General features: G+C 46.2%; 1 protein-coding gene across 1 annotated transcript in view; it reads left to right on the plus strand.

Annotated features, from left to right (window-relative positions):
• The window catches only part of Capn13 (calpain 13), a 61,441-nt gene that overhangs the window by 38,364 nt on the left and 8,445 nt on the right, over positions 1-14,632 (plus strand). The window contains exons 9-15 of the mRNA XM_052184787.1: positions 471-616; positions 2,489-2,640; positions 9,185-9,387; positions 10,296-10,332; positions 10,727-10,783; positions 13,700-13,757; positions 13,840-13,898. Of these exons, the coding sequence (XP_052040747.1) occupies positions 471-616; positions 2,489-2,640; positions 9,185-9,387; positions 10,296-10,332; positions 10,727-10,783; positions 13,700-13,757; positions 13,840-13,898 (712 nt within the window). The remainder of the gene's footprint in view (positions 1-470; positions 617-2,488; positions 2,641-9,184; positions 9,388-10,295; positions 10,333-10,726; positions 10,784-13,699; positions 13,758-13,839; positions 13,899-14,632) is intronic.

Genomic DNA, 14,632 nt, shown 5'->3' on the forward strand with positions numbered 1-14,632 from the left:
GTCAATTAGAAGCACAAATCTTCCTCAATATCTCTATTTTAATCCTAGCACAAGGCCAGGCTTTTACTGTGGCATCCATGTATTTTTTTAAAGACCTCAGCAATCAATTTGCACTAAGCAAAGGCAAGATTGCTAACAGTTCTAAGGACCAAGAGCAGAAAGAACCTGACCTTTGTCCCACTGACCTTAAAAGGACTCAGCTGGATTAATAGGTTTGGAAAGTGGTCTTGCCGGGTGACACACAACACCCAGACTTGCTCTACCACTGTCCTCTCTAGCACTGGAGGAAAGTCTCAGGGCAGAAAGGCATGACACTGAATGTGCCAGAGATAGACTTTGGTCTTTGGGAAGGCCTGCAGTAAATCACATGTGGGTATTTCCTGACTGGAGAGACATAGTGAAGAGACATGGGAAGCTAGAACTGAGGACATGACTGGAGGTGATGTGGGCTGTGTGTCTGTTTTCCACAGGATGTCCTGTCGAGATTTCCAGGAGAACTTCTCGTGCCTGTTCGTATGTAACCAGATCCCAATCACGCTGGACCATGGAGTCACACCCAACGAGAGTTGGCGACAAATGAGGTTTAAGAACCAAGTGATCTCAGGAAACACAACAGGTGGTCATCCTCCAGACCTGCAGCTGCCAGCCCTTACTCTATCCCAACTTTTCTCTGACTCTTGTGTTTGGTTAGATCACTGGCCTGCTGAGAAAGCAGAGGAGTTGCCTCAAGAGGCAACTACCCTTGAAGCACGATGACTGCTAATGAGGGTGGGCAGCGCGATCACCGCTCCTGGCATCCTACAGATCCTGCCAATCAGCTTCACCCATAACCAAGGTGGAGAGCTGGTTCTCTGCTCTCCAGTAAATGCCCAAGACAGGAGGAAAGGCTGAGGAAAGAGCATGAGAAAGGAAGTCAAAACCTCATTAAACCATTGTCATTTCCATACACTAGCTTTGCGTCTGGGCATGACAACTGTTTTCTGCCTTCAAACTCTCCAATTGAAAACAGTATAAATAGCAACCCCTGCTCACCCCTTGAAGATGCAGAGCACCACCCAGACACAGGGTGAATAGTCCTGTCCTGCTCATAAGGTAGCAGTGGTAGGGACCTCTATCATGACCCTTTGCTGTCTGTCCTGTTCCCTGTTTAAGCTGCTTCCTGTGGGCTAGAGTCCAAGTGAGCTAGCACATTCTCCATAAAACTGGCTGTAAAAATATGTGCGTGGGAGAATGTATATTCACACCTGCTTGTCCAGAAAGATTTCCTTCAATGACCCCAGACCCTGAGGTGTGCTTCCTTTTGTTCTCCAGGCTCTTGTGATCACTCGGCTACTCAGAGAGCCTTGTCACCGAGGAGCCCACAAGTAGACTATAGGAAACTGCTGAGTCAGTTCTTAGTCAGCTCCCCAAGCAGTGCCTGCCTGACTATACCACAAAGGCCCCTTTCCTTGAATATAATGAGAATCCGCGAACTAGCCAGACTTACACAGCAAGGTCACTTATAGGAATGCTTTACAAGGAAGAGAAGGAAGGGAATAATCAATTGAGTACCTGCTATATGCTTCTAAGTACATTTTAATCATCATCTTCTTCAGTACTTATAGAAAGGCCATGACCATGATAGTCTTCTATGTCTCCCCACTCACCTTTCAGAGCTCATCTCTTGTGACCCATGCCTTTTGAAGAATATCCACTCATCTATATCCTGGCTTTCCTGCACCGCTTCATGCAGTTGAGTCTTATAGTTTCCACGTGAGCTCGCCTCTTGCTCCAGCTGGAATAAACTGCTGTGTCATGAGCAGTGCACATGGCCAGCCCACTACCCATTTCCTCCTGTCTTCACTGGTGCTTGGTGATTGATGCCATTCGAGGCTACAATGTTTATTGCCAGTACAATAAGTTCGTGCTCTCTTGGGGATTCTGTAATTTTACTAAATAGCCCTTAGGGCTGACCATGGTGATGGGCTCTTATACTCCCAGTGCTGAGGGAGGTGAAGACAGATAGATTCCTGGGGCTCATTAGCCAGCCAGCCTAGGCTGCTGGCAAGTCCCAGGCCAGTGAGAATCTCTATGTCACAACACAACACAACACAACACAATACAACACAACACAACACAAAACAAAACAACACAATACAAAACATTGGGCAGAACATGAGGAATGAAAACTTGAGGCTGGCCTCTGGCCTCCACAAACATGTGCACACACACCTGGATACATGAAACCCCTGGCAGAGAGAGAGAGAGAGAGAGAGGAGCTGAATTTATGGTTTAGAAGACATATTTGCTCTATTAGGTATAATACTACCTTCTCTGTTTTTAAGAGGACTGAGGCTTAGAATATAACGAACTTGTTTCATAACTTCTGACTATGTCTATGGTGGCCTGGGCCTTAGCTTTCCCAACAGAATTTAAACCCAGCCCCATAAGTAGTGTCCTGGGAGCCCCAGGGTGTTCCGAGTCCCAGTAATGGCTCTTTCCTTTCCAGGAGGACACGGGAGGGATTTGCAATACCTCTTTGGTGTTCAAGAGCACACTGATGGTAATAATGTTGTTGTGGCCTTTACAATCATGCCACAACATGTGAAGACAGAAGAGGAGATATTTCCACTACAGTTCCAGGTATTCAAGGTAAGCAATGTGCATTGGGTCTTGTTCTTTGTAGATACTGTGTATAATTTTGGCTAGGTAGAGGCACTGGCCAAGCTGGAAATTTTAGTAATAAAATCCCAAAGGCATTGATATGTCCAGCTCTAATGTTTTAAGAAAAATTTAAACTAAAGTAGAGTCAGACTTGACTAATTTTTTTTATTTTTCTTCTTAGTTATTGATATATCTATGTATAGGTATTTGCATGTGTGGGTACCGGTGCTCATGGAGTCTAGAGAAGGGTTGGATCCTTCTGGAGGTAGCGTTACAGGCAGTTGAGGGCTGCACTATATAGGTGCTAGGAACAGAATTCTGAAAGAGCAGCATTTGTTCTCGACCCTGAGTCATCCCTCCAACCTCTTGACCATGTTTTAAATGGTGGATGTCCCTTACCTCGGCCACTTGTATGGTATAGATTTTCCAGGTGTGCTTCACAATCTAATGCCTGGGTCTCAGAAAGCATTCAAGTCTAAGACCAACTTGTATAATTATGCAGATTCTTTGACTAGCTCCATAACCCCTGGATCAGAGAATCTTACATGCAGAGTCTAACGGTCTGCATTTTAACAAGTTCCTCAGAGACTGCCTGCTTGGGTCACTTTTGAAGATCATTGATTAAAATTTGAAGGAAAGCTTAAGACACACACACACACACACACACACACACATTTAAATTCAGTTGGTGAATTTTTTTCCTCTCATGTCTAGGATCTAGACTCTAGAGCAAAGCTCTGATACTGCTCAGTGGTTGACATATAAGACCTGTTTGATTGCTCATTCAAAACCAAGTTTTCACTTCAACCCAGATTCTTCTACTCTACTGACTGCCAACCAGTTCCCTCTCTCCCCCAATGCTAGCATATAAACATACCATGAAACAGTTAACTAAGAAATCCTTTAATTTTTTTTCATTTTTCATTTTTATTAATTATTTTTTACACTCCATATTTATTACCCCCACCCCCATCCACCCTCGAACTGTTACACATCCCATATCTTCTCCTCATCACCTGTTTCCATGTGAATGGTCTCCCCACACACCCCTCACCTCTAAATTCCCTGGAGCCTCCTGTCTCTTGAGGGTTAGGTGCATCACCTCTGAATGAACACAGACCCGGCAGTCCTCTACTGTATGTGTGTTGGGAGCCTCATATCAGCTGGTGTATGCTGCCTGTTTGGTGGTCCAGTGTTTGAGAGATCTTGGGGGGGTCCAGATTTATTGAGACTGCTGGTCCTCCTACAGGATTGCCCTTCTCCTTAGCTTCTTTCAGCCTTCCCTAATTCAACAGCAGGGGTCAGCTGCTTCTGTCCATTTTTTGGGTGCAAATATCTGCATCTGACTCTTTCAGCTGCTTGTTGGGTCTTCTGGAGTGCAGTCATTTTAAAAAACCATTTTAAAAAGAAAAATTACAAAGAAACTCTAATGGCTCTCCTGTCTCTTCTAAGAAATTCAAAGCATACCAAAGGTAGAGTCAGTGATGCTCACGTCATCCGTTCCGTAGCCTCATTTTACAAACAAGACTATGAATCCCTAAGGGGAAGTAGTTCCTTCTTCTCACACTAGAGTTGAAGAAACTGGCACACAGGTACGTGAAATTGTATGCCAATTCAATGGTGAAGCTGAGACTGCGCATCAGATGCTCCTGGAACCTGCAGTCAGATGCACCTGTCACACAGCCCAAAAGCCTATTGGCACACTAGGTTAGAGATGGGCTGAGCATCCCAGAACAACTTCTGTTGGTCACTGAGACAAAGCAAATTTCAAAGACATTGGTCTCAGCCCATTTGTGGCCAGTCAAGTTCCCTGCCCCCTCTGCTCGTGGGGGAACTGTCCTGCTCACAGCTGTGGCTTTTGCTAGTGAGGAGGCTTCATAAATGTGATATTGAGGAGTCACAAGCACTTTCTCATTTAGTGTCTCAAGCCTATGGTTATCCCCTCTTTTATAGATATGAAATCCAAAGCTCAAAGAAAAAGAAATATCTTCCCAACTGATGGGGTGATGGGTAGAGTTTGATCTCAGCACTTGTAGGCCCAGGCCCAGGGTTCTCAGCAGGGCTTAGATACTTCTTTCTCATGGTACCCAGAACAACAGGAGATGAAGGACTCTGGCTCTGGAATGAGAGCCCATTGGGTTCTACTCTCTTAACATAGTTCATCCTTACTTATTTCTACTTCTTTTACTGAGTTCTTTGAGAGTCAAAGCTCCAATAGAAGAGACTGCTGGGATTCAACACAATACTTTTAAGTTGTCTCAGGCCTGCCCAGACTATCAGAGAGCATCTTCTAAGGATGCAATAATAGACAGTTGTCATTTGAATTGCTACCCAGCACCTGCCTCCACTTTGGTGAGAAGAAACATGCAAGCTTCTACTGCAGTAGCTCAGGAAGCCAAACATCCCATCTTCAGCACTTGGATGCTGAAGGAAAAACTTTGTGACCTCGGTGTTTCCACTTGAGTGTACCTTTTACCTTCATGCCAGTCACCTCACCATACACACATACCCAGTCACGCCCGTACTCAGCTATTAATTCAACAAAAGAGGTAGGAATGAACATGCATTATTTACAGCAAAACTTTGAGCCCAGAAGTAGCCATATAGGCCAGTCTTTAGGGTCAGGTCTAGCTGTGGAGCTATCTTGTGCTCCACAAGAGCTACCTTTTGAGCTTCATTTCTAGATGACCCCACCCACAATCAATGGACAAACATGCTTACGGTTCAGGAGCTACAGTGAGGTTGTAATCAACTCTCTTTCTAACATTTCTCCAAACTTCCTTCTCTCCTTTGTACAGATACATTATTTCTCAGCTGCCCCTCAGACCAGAGGTCTCCTCAGACTTCCTGTGATCACATTGGTTCTTCTAGGATCCTGACTGAGTTAAATGCCATTGGTCAGTCTAGATCTCATCCTAAGATACTTGAGAGACTGGAAAGATTGCTCAGTGGTTAAGAGAACTTGCTGCTCTTGTAGAGGACCTAGGTTGGATTGCTAGTTCCCATATAGTAGCTTGCAACTGTATGTGCTTTCAGTTCCATGGTTTTCAATGCTTTCTTCCTTCATGGGCACTGAGCATGCACTTGGTGCATACCTGTGTATGCTGGCAAACACTCATAAACAAAATTTTTAATCTTTAAAAAAAAACCAAGATGCTTTGGTTCTTTTTGTATTCCAGCCAGAAACAATGAATTCACCAGCATCCAGACTTATGGAACACCCTAGGGCTGAGCAATTACAATGCTGGTGCAGCTGAAATGGGGCTCCAAGCTTACTAGAAACCTGCAATTCCCCAGCAGCTGTGGGCACGCCATTCTGCCTTACACAACCAGATACCAGTGGTGTGTGAATAGGCAGGGAAAAGCCAGGATGTATAAAAGGAACAAGAGGACAATCTCCATCCTCCTTCCCTAAAGGTCCCCACACAGGCCAGGGTTTGACACCTCACTCCCAGTATCATGGCTAAAATGTCTGATCAGATGCTTCAAGTGGTTGGTCTCACAGTAGAAAGGAATCAGAACCCAGGCTAACAGGAAAGGCCTTTGCTTGTTGGGGAGTGGGGTGTCATTGCAAAGGAAGCAACGCAGCTTGCCCTGTTCCCTGCCCTGCTCCTCCAAGCCTCCATTTCCACATACATGAAATACTACCGGAGCATCTGTTCAAAGGACTGCAGTGTATAGCCTGCGTATCACATAGAAGGACACTTAAAATTGTAGAGGGCCATAAAGATGGACCTGTGCCCTTCCACCAGATGGAAAGAGAGGAATATAGCTGTTCCCCAATCATATGTGCATGTATGTTCTCCACAAGAGGAGTGGGTATCCATAGAACAAACGCCTATCATGTTCACAGTTGCCTAAGGAGATCAAAGAGGCTGTCTTCTCCTTGGCATTCTCCATATTGGGGCATTTGTACCCGCCTTTGGGAAATCTGCTCTTGACTGAGACTGTCTTCTCTCTGGTCTTGACATGTCCTCCCACTTCCTTGTATATCACCATAATAGCTATGAACAATGACCACATCTTGCTAAGACATAGAGGGGACACAGATAATCTCTTCCTTCCTTCAGTTTTCTCTCCTTTGCTGCTCCCTACAACCGTATAGCTTTCCTTTTCCACAACTCTGTACAATAAATGAAGACTGCATCCCCACTCCTAGCACGTGTCCTACGTGACAGACAGGCTGACCACACAAGAAATAACATAGGCCCTGAGCTAGGATGGGAGAGCCAGTTGTCTTTCTGTTGTGTCAGCCTCCTGAAGCCTCTTTCTCTCTCTTCCACAGGTCGACTCCCAGGTATGGCTCACTGATGTTCTCACTGACTTCCCACACCTCTGACGCTGCCCCTTGGTAAACCGTTACATCCCTTCCAACTGTTATACCTACCCACATACCCAGGTCTACAAATCCATTCTTGCTGCACCTTGAATCAGCAGTCAGCTTAGCATCTCTAAATAGGTCAACAAACTAGGATTTGGCAGGGATGATTTGGCGTCTTGGTTATATGGTTGGACCTCACAGGATTCTCTCTTTAACACCCAAGAGAGGCTGCAACTGTAAAAGCACCCTGATGCATTTGGTCTTCATAGAGAAACTTGGTCCAGCTGGTCCCTGTGCATTTAAGATGAGGGCAGAGGTAAGGAATATATAGGAAGGACCTTCAGATGCTTGAATTAGTCTCTGAAACTATCATAAGCTGATGCTTACAGGCTTCATATAGCATCAAGGCATACCCCTACCTCTTCTCATAAGCAAATAGATATCTTTTTATTAATCTAATAGCCTGACTTGACCTGATCAAATATTGATTGGAGAAAAAAGTCGGAGGCCTATAAGGAAGGATAGAAGAACAATTTTGTTCAGAGGGCCTAACCTCGCAGGCACAGACCGAGCCTTGCAATGTCTACAGTAACCTTCCTCTGCTGCCAGGAGGAAAATACAGTGTATGGACAGGATGTGATCACAGCCAGCAGATGGTAACAGTGCCCCACCCCGAGGCTGTTACAAGGCCCCAAGAAGTAGACACTATCTCGGGTAGCAAATACAAGAGCAGAAGGACTCAAAAATCCAGACGAAGTTGTCAGCAAAGAGGTCTGTCATGGCTTAGCCACAGAGCTGGGGCTGAGAATCTGCTTGGGTCCCTGGTATCTCCATCAGAAGAAGAAAACTTAGAAGGGCTCTGAGGAATCTCTCAAATGAGGAGAATGGATCAGATCCAGTTCTCTGAGCTGAAGAACACAACACAGCAGGGACCCAAGCCAGAAAAGGGCACAAACTCTACCATTAGAATCCCAGGGCCAGCTCTGCAGCTGCATAGCCCTGGATCTGGTGCTGCGGCCCCTCTGAGTACTGAACGCAGGACTCCTTTCACTTCCTGGTCACACTGCTCACTGCCAATGAGCAAGTCTATTCTGAACAGGGCTTTAAAAAAAAAGGCCATGGGGGTGGGGAGCAGCAGGTAAGTAGGGCCATTGAACCTAGCTTGTGGGAGGAAGGCTGTTCACACACCTCTGCACACACATTTATACCTAATGCCAGAGGGCACAGCTGCCCTTTTGGAAAAGAACCAGCCCCATCATCCATTACTTCTGTCAAAAGGACCTAAGCAAACCAGATCGCCACGTCCACAGGGGCTGCTTTTGAAAGGAGCAAAAATGCAGTGGGGGTTCCACCTGCCCTCTGCTGTACACCCGGGACAGTGGCCTCTCTCCTTCCTAAGTCTCATATCTCCTGATAGAAACTTCCCCATTGTCCCCATTCTTCCCCAAGGCAGCCCATCAATAACCATTTCATGCTGCATAACCATTCTAAATGGAATCTCCATGCTCGTATGTAGTAGGAAAATTTGTTTAGTAAGGGGTTTTTATTATATAATATGTATGTGACATCTGGTAATAGGAATTGTGTTATATTTATTGTTTTATCTGTAAGAAAATTTGAAATAAAAGGGAAAATGATTGAGACCCATTATTTTCCAATGAGAAGGAATCCCGGGGCTCTTGCTGGGGAGATGAAAGCGAGGGAGAGAAGAATATTCGACCCTGCAGTTGTATGGCAGCATATGATTCAAGCCTTAGAGGAGACATAGCTCTGGGGACGCCAGAAGAAATTCAACACTGGAACCATGTCACTACTTCCCATGTCTTGTTTGCACATAAATAAGAGAGAAAACCAGAAGCCCGGGATGCTATTAGATTAGTGAGATAAAATCACCCTGTCAAATTTTTGCGCGTCCACTGTGGTGTCTGGAATCTGCCAAGTTAAGCCTTCTAACATTGCAGCATGATTTTATCACCTACAAATGTGTTGAGCCACACCCATAGCTGGGGTTCGTGTGGCCCCAGATAACAGGAGGGGTGGGACACACCTGGTAGAGAAGATACTGTTGTTTGGGGGGAAGCAGTAGTTTAAATTTTGAATCTGAGTCAGCACTATCTCCTTTTCCGGGACTTATAATGCTGTTCCAGTGAGCAGAGAAGGCTCTAGAAGGGAATTTCCTGTCCTGGTGGCCAGGTTTCACAATAATCTCATTTCTTCTAGTTCCAGAAGTTCCAGAAAAGATTGCCGCCTGCATTTTTCTCTCCATTTAGAAATGCTGCCCAGGGCATAGACTATGTAACCAAGTGCAACTTCACAAGGTCCTTGCACCTGAGTCCTGGGACCTATGTAGTGGTTCCCTCGGCACACGGAAAAGAAGTGGAATTCCTGCTCCGAATATTCCTCAAAATGCCAGACGAGGACAGGTATAGACGCACTAGGGTCCTGAGTGTTTTGTGCACTTTGGCGTACCTTTATGATCAGTGTTCTATGCATTATGTGTGAGCTCATGGTGTGCCAGGGACACAAGATGTGTCTTGCTCTTGAGATGCTAACTACAATGGAGAATGAGAAAGTCCACGAACCAATAACTTGACCTCAACAGCAATGTAAAACCACTGGAAAGGAGAGAGTGGAGGGACCGCTTCTGGCCACAGGGACTAGGAAAGGCTTCTCAGAGTAACCAGCACTTGAGTTGGTCCTTGAAGGTAAACAGAAGTTATTAACTTCAAGGAGAAGACCATACATGTGGGAAGAAAGATCCTGAGAAAAAGCAGGGACAGAGTGGAGCTTGGGACTTGTTGAACAAGTACTGTCAGTCCCATGCACAGGAGAATCATACCACATGTTATATTCACTAGCTTGAAACGTGGCCAGAATGCAGGGTAGACCAGGAAGACGGACTGACCTGAAAACAGGCCTTGATTCTAGAGGGCCTTGAATGTTAAGTCATGGGTCAGATTGGGATAAGCAGGTCCTGAGGCAGTTGTTACTATAGTCATAGAGGTCTTTGCAAAGACAACAAATGTATAAGGGCCATCACTGCCATGTGTAAGGGCCATCAGTGCCAATTCAAGATGGACCATGAGTGAAAGGCCCGCATCCTGGCAGTAAAAGTCACTACCCGTGTGCATCTCAGTATGAACAAGTCAACGGTGAGAAACCCAGGCCATGCCTACCCCAAATGAACTTATAATCATTGTATGTCTGCTGCCATGGCTGCCTTCTTCTCATCCTTATGGGAGATGTTAGGTGTCATCAGGTGCCCTCAACAGTAGACTCCTGGGAATACAGTCAGGGTCGTTTTTGTCATGCTGTTTCCCTGGTTTTCTAGGAATTTGAGCAGCAATTTCAACCTCAGAGACCTCAAGGTAAGTGTGCAGGTCTTCCTTGTTGTCTTTGCTAGCTATGCTGCACCCTCAAAGAGCTTCACTCTCCTTCCTGGTCTTACTATTGGCTAGGGAAAATGGGGACGATATGATAGGCTATTGGTAGCTCTAAGAGGTGGGGCAGAAGAGAAGTTCAATCCTCTGAGACAAGACTCGACCCAAGTATCTTCCTTCTAACAAACTTCAATTTCCAACCCCCCCTTGATATTTAATTTCCTTTACCTCATCCCTGTAACTACCAGGTGAATCTGCTATCTTAGTTTCAGGCAGGCTGATTACAACCTTTAGTCAGGCCAGCTCTTACTAAAACAAGGTTGTACCAGATGAGAGTCCTCTTTTCCAGAAACTTAAAGTAACTCTTTTCTCTTTGATCCAGGGAATTCTTTCAGAAAATGGATCCCAAAATAGCAGTTTCTACAAATACATGGATCAGGTATGCTATCTAGCAGCCATGGACCTCCCTGTGGTGAAGGGGAAAGTCCAGGGACAGAAACACCTCCAGTTGCTTATCAGAAATGCACAGAGCAGAAGACTTGATCCTATTAGCCGCTTCCTATCCCTGGACCATCCCCAGATGCCTTGGCTGCCAAGCTCTGGAGACAAGTGATGTCCCCATGTGGGTGGAATCCCATTGGAACATAGAGCTTAGGCAAGGAGAAGATAATTATGAGCTGTGTGTAAAGGATATATTGTGGCTTAAGCCTTTAGACAAGCAGTTGGCAGAAATCTTCCTTTCTCTGGCTCAGCCATCCCCCGACCCCAAACCTGGCACTGATCCTCCCTGGAGCTGGCCAGCTTCAGAAAGCCCCAACAGCTCTCTTTCTGCCAAGCCACCTATGTGCACATGGGGCTTCCCTAATGGTTTAATAAACTGTTATAAAGAACTCCTTGACTCCTCAGGATAAAAGAGCTGCCAATGGTTCTATGGGATGGGCCTTTTACCATTAATAACAGTGTCGGTGTGGGAAGCAGAAAACGATAGAGACGATTTTATGAACCACGGGCCAAGCAGAAGCTGAGGAAGGAAGGATGCCCGCCCCTGCCTCTGTACTCAGAGGGCTAACAGCATGGCGGCATCTCAGATGGAGATTGGACCCACACACCAAAAAGAGAGGGGGAGATAGGGAGTGTTGCTGAAATGAGGGGGTGAAGGTTGGAAAGAGTAGCCCTTCAGCACTTGCCCAGGACTCAGGCCAGCTGTCACTGAGACAAGGCTGACCCCGAAGACTGCTGTCCCTGTTTGTGAGTTCCCAAAGGCAGAGACAACTTCATATGCATTCCTTGTCCCCAAGCACCGATCACTGTCCTTGGCCCCGAGGAGGTGCTCAATCATTTCTGTCATATTGAATTAAGACAGATTAGCTCCCCTGGAGCAGACGCCTGAGCTTGGGTTAGCTGTTCTGAGGTGGCCAGCAGGACCTGATTAGGATGCCTGAGACCAAGCTTCTTCAGGGCAGGTGGTACATTTTTACACAGGGCCACGCACCTGTACTTCTAAAATAAAAATATAATCTGTCGGGTGATAGGATGCCACAGACTCCCAAAGCAGGACCTTTCCAAGCAACAGCCAAATGTTTGGCACCCTCTAGAGTGATCATTAGCTGGTATTGGACACCGATCAGAATTAGAATAGGACAGACAGGGCATTGTGCCTAGGTCACCTCTTAGACATCCTTGAGCAAGGCACCCCTGGCACCATCCTGAACAACCTGCAACCCATGCTCAGAGGCTTTGGCTCCAAAGAAAATTTTAAAGCAAAGCATTTCTCATGCATTCGCTGCATCCTCTCTCCTGGTCCCTCACATTGGCTTTAACTAGCCGTATTAATACAGTATTTATCAGCACCCATTGGTGCTAGTCACTTGTATTAGCCACAGCAGTGGGATGGCATAAACAGGCCTGCCTGTCAGAAGGCAATCATATATTTGGTCTCCAGGATTAGACAGAGCAGATCTAACCTCCATCCTTTACAAATTCAATTGGCAAACACTTTTCTAACTCCTAGGACATTTCTCCCAAGTACCTCCACCTCACTAAACTTTGATGTTCCACAATCCCTACATGTAATTCTTGGGGAAGTTGTCTGAGCAACCCTCATTGCCATGCCTGTCACCAGTTTTATAAATGCTTCTGATGGGTGATAGAGTGTAGAGTCCAGGTCCACGTGTGCCCTAGGAGTAATATGGAGAAGGAAGTTGATGTGACCCATGCACAGTTCAGTTGGCTAGTGGATAATACCACGAAAGTGAGCCCCTCCTTAGCATTTTAACTACTGTAAGGGTAGAGATTCTTTGGAAGAAAAACTCAGTTGATGGTGGGCCCATAAAGCCAACTTCTCTGATATTTCCAAACTATAAGGTTAGAAGAATGGCCTTGAAGACCAGCATCAGACACAGACAGCTTAGAGTCTAATATTTTTCTCTATGGAGCCTTGCAAGAACAGGACATGAGGCTGCTCTCTTGCTTTTGGAGCAAGGTGGTGCTGTCAGTTTTTGGAGGAGAAGGGACAGTTTGTGGAAGCTGTGAGGGCTCTTGTCTGTGAGGGGCTGTCCTCAGAAGGCCCCCAGGAAGCACTTTATGAGACATGGACTGCCGCTCTACAAGTCCACCCACTGAGAAACCTAACTCCAGTGCCGGATCCCTGAAGCACAATAGCCAAACCTCTGTAAAGCTGTCATCCTGTCGTCAAAGGCACTACCCACGAGGCTGCCCAGTGCCTGTCTGCCGGGAAGGGTTAGGGCCATGGCCTCACCCCAAGAGAAGGCCTAGAAAAATGTCCTCTTTATCCATGACTGTAGTTGCTTTCTATTTTCAATCTAAGAAAATTATAATACCTTCCTTTTTCCCTCAGTACCTGAAAGACCAAGTATTATGCTCCATGACAGATGTTTCTGGTAGCCTAGATTTGAGTACTTTTAGCTCCAGTTGTCACACACATACAGATCCAAAGTCATCACACATCTCATGGTTTTTCTGAAAGTGGAGAATACGCCTAAAGGGCTGCACTGGATGTCCTGCGATGGTCTTCCTGAGGGGGTCCCTCAGTGTCACTCATGATGATAAGGGGAGGAAGAAACACATGTCTTTTCCAGTAATAAATGGAGGGAGGCAGCATGAGGGAGCTCACACCAGGAGCCCGGTGTTGGGACCAACTATCATGATGGATATTCAAGGAGAGAGTTGTCAACATGGCTGGATCCCAGGGCAGGCACAGGACAAAGAATGGGTATAGATGTGCTATGGAAAGGAAGGGCTCAGAAGTCAGAGAGCTGCTACAGAGTTGGGGGAATTGTTCCTTGGTTCCTGATTTCCATCTCACAATCCATTTTTCTCCTGTATTTTGGACCAGGAGCTGGACATTGATGCCACCCAACTTCAGAGCCTTCTCAACCAGGAGTTCCTAACAGGTATGTCAGCTTGGGGGCCTGCTGCCCCACCTTATCCCCATGTGGCCACCCTCAATGGCACTTCAGTCTTCTCTTTCTTCAGGGCCTCCAGGGGACACTTTCTCCTTGGACCAGTGCCAAAGCATCATGGCTCTGATGGATGTATCCTTTGCAATCACCCCCTCCTGCAGCCCTAGGAACCCACCTCCCACTGTGGGCTTCCCTGGGATTCTAACCAGCTCACTGAATCTAGCTTATCATCCCAGCCATAGCAATAGTCACCACTGACTGGGAATTATAAGGAAGTATGTTTGTAATGTTTGCAACAGTTCTTGAGATGCAACAGCTACTATCCCATTGAACAACAGAAGTCATGGGCCACAGAGATTGAGTATTTTCACCCAGCTTACACAGCTGGTTGGAGGCTATGCGTGGATTAGAAATGGAGTCTAAGCTTCCATGTTCTGTGTTCTAACCTCAGCCTATGCTATGTTCTCCAGACCTTCCTCCAACACTGGAGAAGTCTTCACTGCTCAGATTCCTTACTCAAAAGACTCTTAATTGAAAAAGATAACCACCAAAAATTCACAAATCTTCTTGGTCTGCAGTGCACAGTAGTAGAACCCCTTTTGGCGCCCATGGTGGTTTTGTACCTATAGACAATGATCTTGAGACAATTCAGTGGCTAGCCTAGTGTCATGGCCTTGAGGAGCAGGACCAAGAACCAAACTTTAATTGCTTTTACTCTCTTCCCAGCACCCTCGCCAATGAGCCTTCCTCCTCTATCTGAACCCCCTCCTCAGGCGGAAGAAACACTGGCAATGTAGGAGGGATCCCAAGGCTGGCATCTCCTCCCTAGGCTGTAGCTGTCTCCAGAGAGTGACAGATCACCCCTC

The sequence above is a fragment of the Apodemus sylvaticus genome, chromosome 6 (genome assembly GCF_947179515.1).
Source record: "Apodemus sylvaticus chromosome 6, mApoSyl1.1, whole genome shotgun sequence".
NCBI lineage: Eukaryota > Metazoa > Chordata > Mammalia > Rodentia > Muridae > Apodemus > Apodemus sylvaticus.